The 10198-nt window shown below is 39.2% G+C and overlaps 1 protein-coding gene across 1 annotated transcript in view; it reads right to left on the reverse strand.

Moving 5' to 3' along the window:
• Window positions 1–5867: 5867 nt before the first annotated feature.
• The window catches only part of CCDC191 (coiled-coil domain containing 191), an 86493-nt gene continuing 82162 nt past the window's right edge, over window positions 5868–10198 (reverse strand). Inside the window, exon 17 of the mRNA XM_023517822.1 lies at window positions 5868–6211. Within this exon, the coding sequence (XP_023373590.1) occupies window positions 6058–6211 (154 nt within the window). The 3' untranslated portion in view covers window positions 5868–6057. The remainder of the gene's footprint in view (window positions 6212–10198) is intronic.

Consider the following 10198-nt stretch of genomic DNA (forward strand, 5'->3'; position numbering starts at 1 on the left):
GAGGCTGAGGCAAGAGAATTGCCTAAGCCCAGGAGTTGGAGGTTGCTGTGAGCTGTGATGCCACGGCACTCTACTGAGGGCAATAAAGTGAGACTCTGTCTCTACAAAAAAAAAAAAAAAAAAAAAAAAAAGAAGGAAAATGTTTATAGGTCAGACTATTGATGCCAATATTATTAGGGTAATCAGTTTTTAGCATATACTATGTTGTACAATTATGAGAATTTCAATTTCTCCTTCTAAGTATTAGACATTAACTACTCAAACAGAGTAGATGATGACCAGATGAATTCATGCTAGTCATCTGAACTTGAAAGGATAGTTGATAATTATAATTATTGCTAATGTAATGTACAGTGGTCATGAGTTTAGGTGATGAATTGTTATATATTTTTTTTATGTATGTCTGGATTTCCTGCGAGTAACTCCAGTAGGAGTTACTGTCTTTCCCCTCTTCCCCATATTCACCTGGTAAGGTGCTAGCACACATGATGGTAGCTAGAAGAGGAAAGCAGACACTGCTGTGGTAGCACTGCACTCTCTTTCCTGGGTAGAGAGGCTGATTACTATCAAGGGCTTACATTTTTTATTCACATAGTTCGAATGCTATTGTTATTAGCACTAAACTGCAAAAATCAGTCTTCTGTCTTTCACGTTATTCTGGCGTGAACGTTCTTTGAGGAGTTGATCAACATCTTCCTACTTAACTTGCACAATACTTCTCATTCACCCTTCCCTAAATAAAAGTATCTCGCTAGGAGAGAAAAAACAGGGTATATGTCGTTTCCACTAATTAATGGATTACTATTCTTCCCTGTCTCTTCCCCAACTACCAAGTTGTCCCTTTAATTATATCTTAAAACTGAAAATGTATAAAAGATTCAATATTTATTTATTGTAGAATGGGTCATTCTGCCAGAGAGTTAAGGTGAGGGAATTTCAGATGGGGGAAAATACTCTCTTGAAATGGTTAGTCTTATACATGAACTGTTTTGCAATCTCAAAGAAAATTCATGAGTCCTTATCTTTAAATTTGCCTTGGCTTATAGCTTAATATAGGGAAATATATTGCCAGATTTTTCAGTCACTCTGTGCATTCTGCTTTAGCAAGGGATTTATAAATGTTAAGAGGAAATATTACTGCTTCCTGCAATTCTGCCTTCCCAGCTAGCACCATCCCTAGTCTTGCCATTGTTTGGGGCTGTCCCTGAGATGTCACCACCTTGTTTTTATCCAGGCTTGTTGTTGCTCTCCCCAGAGATAGATTGTTTAATAAATGATATGCTCCATGTTCCCCTGGGGTGAACCAAAGAGCAAGCATGGGGATGTTCGCAGTTGCTGTGGTTTCTACAGTAATGCCCTCTCCCTGGCCCAGAATGGAATATTCATTTAGAGTGAAAATTGGATCAGAAATAACTTAATTCTTTCTGTACCAGTTTTAGGTAAGAGAGATAATGTCAAGGACAGCACATGTGTGATGGTGGCGCCTATGGATGAGTGGGTAGGGTGCTGGCCCCATATACCCAGGGTGGCAGATTCGAACCTGGCCCTGGCCAAACTGCAACAAAAAAATAGCCGGGCATTGTGGCAGGAGCCTGTAGTCCCAGCTCTTTGGGAGGCTGAAGCAAGAGAATCACCTAAGCCCAGGAGTTGGAGGTTGCTGTGAACTTTGACACTACGGCACTCCACTGAGGGCAATAAAGTAAGACTGTCTCTAAAAAAAGGACAGCACACGTGTGCAGAAATCAATAGTTGTCTCTCTTGGAGTGCCAGCTACATAGCCAATTCTGATTGGCTGGCTAGCAGTTGATAATAAAAATTGCACAAAAACATTAGTATAATGGTATTTTAGCTTCTTGCCAAATCCTTAACAACAATCATAATGTGATGTGATGAATAGTTCAAAAAGACCAAAGTCATTTGGATGAATTAGGAATGATTACCATCTGTCTAACAACTCACCCCTAATAGTATTAGCTGGCTGAGGTAACTTGAGTTTTCCTCACTTGGGTAGGGACTACTTGTATATTATTCTGGCTTATTGGAATTAAGGTGCTTGTTTTAAGTTCCTTGAGACTTACAATTAGCAGTTTACAGAAGAAAGTTCAAACCTGTTAAAAGATTGGTAGTTTTGTTTGGTAAAGTCATCTGAAGTATTTGTACCAAAAGGAACAGCAAATGAGGGGACAGCCATGAGCAGTGTCTCTATAGGCTCTGGGACATCTTTGGTCTGTATTTGTAGACTGTTGAGCCTCTTTATGACTGGGAGCTATTTGTTAGTGATTTTGTTGTAAGCCTTGGTTCTTTCCAGAGGGCAGAAGAATTTATTGCAGAGTCTTTGAAAGGACAAGGCTTTTGTCAGTAATTCAGTCCAAGAAAAACATTTGGTGGGGTGCAGTGGACAGCTGCCCTGCCATCTTACAAACCAGCATTCTTGGCCAGAGGAACAAGTCCCCCGAATGTGATTCCAATAAGCAGGGCCCCTTCTCTCACCCACATCCTCATGCTGTGTTAATAAACATCCTGAATGTGGGGCTTAATAAATTACTATATTCTCACTACTTACATTCTCATCGCACCACCGTGTACTAGTCCTGGAGGAGGGAAATGGGCTCATTTGAAAGATGTAAGGGAGAAATAGTTAAGGGGCAGGATTGTATGAAAGGAGAAAAATCCTTCAATATTTACAGTGTTTCTTGTACTCACACAGTACTTTTGTGGTCCTTGCTGGGCCCTCCTAAACTGATCATTAACAGAGCCTCTTTGGTAGGTTACTTTGATGCTGCTCAGGTAAAGCCTTAAGTGTGTTTTCGGGACAGTGTGCTGCTTGTTTCACTTCAGCCACATGTGTCTGTGTTTAGCATATTGTAATCTTTGCTATCCCAGTAGTGTCTCCCTTGGTGAATGAAGTGATTGTTGTCTTCCCTGTACCATCTGCCTAAGCAGAAAGATTGCTTCCAAACTTCTCTTATGCAATAGTCCTTGGTACTTCTAATATTTTTGGCAAGAGAAAATTTTCTATACTAGACTCTTCCACTGCCAGAAAACACAATGCCAGTACGATTCTACATAATATTGACCATCTGCTTAACAGTCTATATTTCCTTTGAATAGGACATTAACTTTTTATTATAAAGCTCAACTAATATAAGCAAAAATGACATCTAGAAGCACAGTTATAACTAGGATATTTAAAATTAATGTTTTGTAAAGTTGAAGGGTCTCTTTAAACTAGCTAAGTAGGTTTATATGACTTCATTTTGGCCATATTTCGGTACCCTGCCTTTTGAAAAGGAGAATTTTTTCAAACAAGCAACAGATGCTGAGAGACAATTGCGGAAGGCACCTGTTTGGAGTCCGGTTTTCTCAGCAGCAGCCTGACCTGTGTGTGTGCCATTTTATGTTAAACCCTGCAGAGGCAGTGGGGGAGATTGGAAGCCGTATTGAACTTCATGCAGAATAAAATTCATATGTTCTCATAGTTTGCCATGATTAATAAGACACTTTTTGTAGAATCAGCTAAATTTAATCCTGTTGTTAATGGACAAGTATCCACACTTCAGCTGGCACTGAGTTTCACTGCAAAATTAGCAGCTGGCTGAAAACTGACTAATTAGAAGAGACAGTTTCTTAGGGGCTGTGACTGTGACCCAGTTGAACTTGTGACTTATTGTAACTCTAGCCCTCCTGATGGCACCTTTCAACTCTAGAAATTCATACTTAAAAGGCAAAGCTTTAAAACCAGAGCTAGTCTATGCTGGTTATTGATGCAACTAAAATCTTGTATTTCTTCAGAAGGATCCACTGACAAAATACCACATTCCGGAGGCTGCGACCTCAACCTGTTGTGACCCTGTGGTCTGGGCGATTGGATGATTCAAGTTGTCAGGGCTCTTGAGCCTTTTCATTTGGTTACATTTGGGGTCTGATGTTAGACTAAAGGAAACCTAGGAATATTTATTTAATGTTAAGTTTAATATTAAATGTAACTGACCCAGCAACATTCAAGTGGACTTCCAGTGCCAACTCTGGAGGCTGTGGGCTAAACATTTTGCACTGTTTTTATACTTGTATTCCTATCCTCTTATCACCTCAGACTCTGACACAAGGCCTTTTAAATGGAAATTTTATAAATTACTGCCATTTATGTAAAATAACGTCCTGTGACCAAGTTATTTAAATAGAAAATAAAGTGCTTTCTTTAAAGAAAATAGCTGGTGTTTCTTGGTGTGTCTCCTGAATTCTTTTAGCTTTAAGAAAATCCTGCATTAGATCTCTGCTGCATCTCTGGCTACCTGTGGACCTTGTCCCTAGCCCTAAACTGCCATTCTCCTGGTGGTTATTTTTCCAGCTTTGTGGGTCAGAGATACTGCTTATTCAGGCATTATGTTAGCAGTAACATTTCAAACCATATCTACATGATGGTCCAGCAAGAAAGAACGTCGAAATTATTTTCCTTGTATCCCTTTGGAAGACTCTTTAAGTAGGTAAAAAGTCTGTTGGTCCAACTAGAATATGGGCTGCTTAATTTCTAGTTGATGCTTGAGGTTAGGCAGAAAGAAAAAGCTTAAGAAAAAACTTACGTAAGCTTTAGTGGGATTTATTCAGGCCCCTGGCATGTGGACTTAACAAATTTAACCTTCCTTAGCATTAAAATCAAATTGGTATTTGGCTTGTGGGTACTAACATCAGCCAATATTCTGTAACTGTAATGTAGTTAAGTATAAACAGACAGTGATTTAGACAGAACGATTAAGGGAAATTACTTTTAGTTACATTTTCTTTAGTGGCCATTACTCTTAAAAACACTTCTGAATTTTTAGACAACAACTTTGTAATCATAGTAAAGGAAAACTTATGGGAACAGTGATATTGTAGAAGAAATAAAGTTCAATTCAGATTATTCTGTCATATCTTAGTAAATCACATCACACATCTTCCATGAAAAAAGGATATAGTCATTTTGCAAGCAGAGCAGCCTGATGCCGCTTCTTGTAAGTACAAGACGATAACAGGAATGTGCACTTGAAAAAGCACAAAATTTTATTTTGCCAACTCAAGTTTTCAACAAATAAAACAAGTTACCTCAGGGCTGCAAAGGACTTTCATTTTACTGTGTGCATTTACAGACTACATGAATTTGTTATAATAAACATGTAATTTGTAATGAAACTTTTTTTCAAGCAAACAATTCCCTAAGACAATTCATAGAGGAGAACATTTTATCAGTCTTTTAGCACTTTACAATTAAAACATTCTTTTAATTCAAGATAGGTATCTCAATATCTGGATCAAGCTGAACAGAGGACTAGAAGATAATTTGTATTATTTAGCAGTTGCAATGGGGAGTGTGAACAGATACTTGAATGACTTGCAGGGTTGTCTTTGATAGTATTAGCTTTGGAATTTCTTTCATGCTTAGGAAGGTGCACTAAAGAGAAGTATCTTTGGTGCCCCAGTTTTCTCTGAAATCAGTAAAAGCTACTGTCCTCTGTGGAGTACCCTTTGATCATGGTGTGCCATCAGGGTGGTCACAAAGGACAGGGTCTGGTAGATGCCTGTCACTGAGGCTGAGGCACCAGAAGACGGACCACTTGGACCACTTGTGTCTCCTTTGCTAAGTAGTCACTACTTTTTATTTCTATTTAATTAAAGTTACATTTGTCAACAACTCATGTTAAGCTATAACGACAGCTTTTTCTTCACAGGCTCAGGCAGGCAAACACTTGTTCTTTTTAAAGATTACTATGCTAAAAATATATAGGATATGTTTGAACAGGAGAGCTCTAGACTTCCTTTGGATGATCCCACTGTGATAAATGATTAGCAACTCAGAAAAAAAATCAAAGAAGGAAATAAAAATTCCCCAGATAATTCATTTGTTCCAAGAACTATTTCACAGCAAATAAACCAGGTGTCTGTATGTATGGTGGCTGGAGATAACACACACAAATTGTGGACCAAAAGATTCCCACCCTCATCATTGCCCTAGTCTGTGTTCTCTGGCACACCAAAGACTTATCTTATTCAAGGGCCAATGATCTGAATGCTGATATGTAACTAATAGTCACTTGTAGGTGTCAGCACCTGGAAGTCGGGGAGAATCTCGGCCACCCTCCTACGGAGTTGCTGTCGCCGTTCTTCTTTTATTCTTTCCTCTTTCATGAGTTTTGGAAACTTCTTCCACGTCTGAAATGTGATCCAGAGAATCCTCCTTTAAGGATAAAGAAGGAAAAAAGTGAAATGCTAAGGACAAGAGACTTTTCATCTGAAATACATTAAAAATTTTATAAAAATAATCATGTAAATAAAACGTTAAAAGATAGGGAAATCACAACTGGGATTCAGACAGTATGAAATGCTGTGAAGAAAATCAAGCAACAAAAGGGGATGACAGTGGCTAAGAAGTTATTTTCATTTTCAACCTCATGGTCAGGGATCCTCTATGAGGAGGTGACATTGGAGGAGAGCCCCTAAGGCCTCTGAGAATGCAGCTGTGAGACGCACTCCTCAGCTGATCTGGTCACAGCCTATATCCTGGACCCAGGCAAGGGCTCCCTCCAGCAGCTGCAGCCCTAGCAGTAAAGATGCTGGAAAATTGCGCAGCGTGCCATAGTTACGGGCATCAAGTCCCAGATTGAAAAAACCTGTTGGTAAGCTTTTGGTAACAACAAAAAACAGCAAGTCTTGAATTGGGGGTGAGAAAAAATATAATAATGCCACTGTCTAGAATCGTGGTTCCACTCGGTTGTGGAAGCCGAGTGTGTCTGTGGTCACAGGGAAGCATGCCTTTTAGGATTTATTAGGGCCAACTACAGCCGAACACACAGGGGATCAAGGTAAGCCAGAGGAGTGTCTGCCCGGGTGAGAACGAAACTGGTGGACGCAGTTTCAATACAGTGGGAAGGTACAGTCAGGGAGATAAGCATCTGGACACTTCCCAGACTGGTGCTAAGGCACAGGAGTTTTTGAAGGAGATGTCTGAATTTTTGTCAGGCAAAGAAAAGACTTTCCTAGGAGAAGGCACATCTTGAGGAAAGGCAAAGATGCAAGAATGACGTCTGTGTGGAATTACAAGCGGAGTTAATGCTGTTCAAAGTACAGATGGTTACATTCATATTTTTATAACTAGAGGCGGAGATGGGATTTGTCCTGGCCTCTTGACCATCTAATGAAGCCCCAGAATGCACCTCAGTCTCCATTAATTTTATGGCTATTGGTTGTTTCATGTTTTTTTGTTTGTTTGTTGGGTTTTTTGAGACAGAGTCTCAAGCTGTTGCCCTGGATAGAGGGCAGTGGCATCACAGCTCACAGCTACCTCAAATTCTTGGGCTTAAGCGATTCTCTTGCCTCGGCCTCCCAAGTAGCTGGGACTACAGGCGCCTACCACAATGCCCGGCTGTTTTTTGGTTGTAATTGTCATTGTCATTGTTGTTTGGCAGATGGGGTTCAAACCTGCCAGCTTTTGTGTATGTGGCTGGCACCCTAGCCGCTGAGCTATAGGCTCCAAGCCTCATGTTTTTGATAATGCTGATTTTTCTTGGTGGAGATACTACTTTAAAAAAAAAAGGCTCTTAAGAGTGGAACTGCTTCTCTGATTTCTTCTTTTATCCCATCTGCCCACCAATTACAGCTTCAATGCTTGGCTGTCTGGCCCACAGCAGCCCTGGACTCTGTCTCCCACTCTGCCCTGGTCTTCCTATTTTGGCTCTCCTGGCAACACTCATCTGTCTTCACTTTTTTATTTTAGCTCCCACTGATCAACCCTAATTGAAATGCCCTTGGGGGAAGTCTTCCTTGATCTTCCTTGCCTGCATTTATCCTTCTTTGGCCTGAACTCCTAAAACAACACATGGTTATCATGGTTACTGACCTTAGCACTTCTTTATACCTCTATTTATAGATAGCTGTCTCTAGTGATCTCCTTTTTTTTTTTTTTTATAATTTTTTATTGCTATCTAATGTAATATTTGGGGGGTACATGTGATAACTTGGTACATTCATATGTGTAAAGATTAAATAAGGATAATTAAGATAGCCATTACCTTAAATATTTTTTTTATGCCAGGAATATCAGAGTTTTTGTCTTGTAGGTATTTTGAAATATGTAATAGATAATTATTAACTATAGTTACCCTAACCATCTCCAGAACACTGTTATTTCTTCTATCTAATTGTGTACTTATAGTCACGCATCAACCTCTTCATCCTCCTCCCTCTCTGCTACCTTGGCCTCGGGGAACCACCAGTCTACTCTCTGCCTTCATGAGATCTATGTTTTTAGCTCCCACATACAAGTGAGAACATGAGATATTGGTCTTTCTATGCATGGCTTATTTTATTTAACATAATGACCTCTATGATGCTGCAAATGACAGGATTTTGTTCTTTTATAGTTGTGTATATAGACAACAATTTGTTCATTCATCCATTGATGGACACCTTGGTTGATTCCCTATTTTGGCTGTAATAAACATGGGAGCCCACGTATCTCTTTGATTTCCTTTATTTTGGATGAAGGATAAATTCCACTTATGGTGGAATTGTTGGCTCACATGGCAGTTGTTCTAATTGTATTTTTTTGAGGAAACTCCATAGTGTTTTGCACAGTGAGTTCACCCTTACCAACAGTGTACATGGGTTCCGCTTTCTTCACATACATGACTAGCATCTGCTAGTCTGTCTTTCTGATAAAAGCCACTTTAACTGGTGTGAGATGCTGTCTCACCGTTGTTGTTTTTTAAGTTAAATCCAGCCTTTATTGAACATCACCCCTCAGTGGGGTTTTGATTTGCATTTCTCTGATTAGTGATATTGAGCATTGTTTCATATATCTGTGCCATTTGAATGTCTTCAGTTGGGAATTGTCCATTCATTTTGCCCGTTTTTTATTTAGATTGTTTTTTCACTACTGAGGTGTTGAGCTCTTTATATATTTTGGTCGTTAATCTCCTGTCAGATAGTTTGCAAATATTTTCTCCCATTCTGTGAGTTGTCTCCTCACTTTGTTGATGCTCTTAAGCTTGATTTATCTATTTTTGCTTTTGTTGCTTATGCTTTTTGAGATCTTACGCAAAAAATTCTTTGACCAGACTAATGTCCTGGAAGGTGTTTCGTGAATATTTTTGGTTTCAGGTTTTAGATTTATGTCTTTAATCCATTTTTATTTGATTTTTGCATATGGTGAAATATTGAGGTCTAGTTTCATTCCTCTGCATATAGTTATCCAGTTTTGCCAGCACCAGTTATTAAAGAGACTGTGCTTTTCCTCATTTCATGCCTTTGGTGCCTTTGTTGAAAATTAGTGGGCTATGTGTGAATTTATGCTCGGGTTCTCTCTTTTGTTCCATTGCTCTATGCATCTATTATACCAGTACCATACATATTTGATTATTATAACTTTATACTATATTTTGAAATCATATAGTATTATGCTTCCAGCTTTTTTTTTTTTTGCTTAGAATTATTTTGGCTACTCAGAATCTTCTGTGGTTCTATATAATTTTTTGGATTGTTTTTTTCTATTCTGTGATTGCTTGATAAGGAATTCATTGAGTCTAAATTGCTTTGGATAGTACTGTCATTTTTAACAATATTAATTCTACTCTGCGAACATGGAATATCTTTCCTTTTTTTTTTTTTTGCAGTTTTGGCTGGGGCTGCGTTTGAACCTGCCACCCACGGTATATGGGGCCGGCGCCCTAGTCCTTGAGCCACAGGTACCACCCTATCTTTCTTTTGTTTTATGTCCTCTTCAATGTCCTTCATCAATGTTTTATAGTTTTTCTTATGTAGATTTTTCACTTTGGTTAAATTTATTCCTAGGCATTTTATATTCTTTGTAGCTATTATAAATGGGATTGCTTTCTTGATTTCTTTTTCAGGTTGTTTCTGCTGGCATAAATAAATGCTGACTTTTTTTTTCTTTTTTGGAGATAGAGTCTCACTCTGTTGCTCAGGCTACAGTGCCATGGTGTCAGCCTAGCTCACAGCAACCTCAAACTCCTGGGTTCAAGCAATCCTCCTGCCTCAGCCTCCCAAGTAGCTGGGACTACAGGTGCCTACAATGTCTGGCTAACTTTTCTATTTTTTTTTTTTAGATGGAGCCTCAAGCTATCCCCCTGGGTAGAGTGCCATGGCATCACAGCTCACAGCAACCTCCAACTCCTGGGCTCAAGAGAGTCTCCTGCCTCAGCCTCCC

This window comes from Otolemur garnettii, unplaced genomic scaffold, assembly GCF_000181295.1.
Source record: "Otolemur garnettii isolate 467f Iridium unplaced genomic scaffold, OtoGar3 scaffold00122, whole genome shotgun sequence".
In the NCBI taxonomy this organism is placed as follows: domain Eukaryota; kingdom Metazoa; phylum Chordata; class Mammalia; order Primates; family Galagidae; genus Otolemur; species Otolemur garnettii.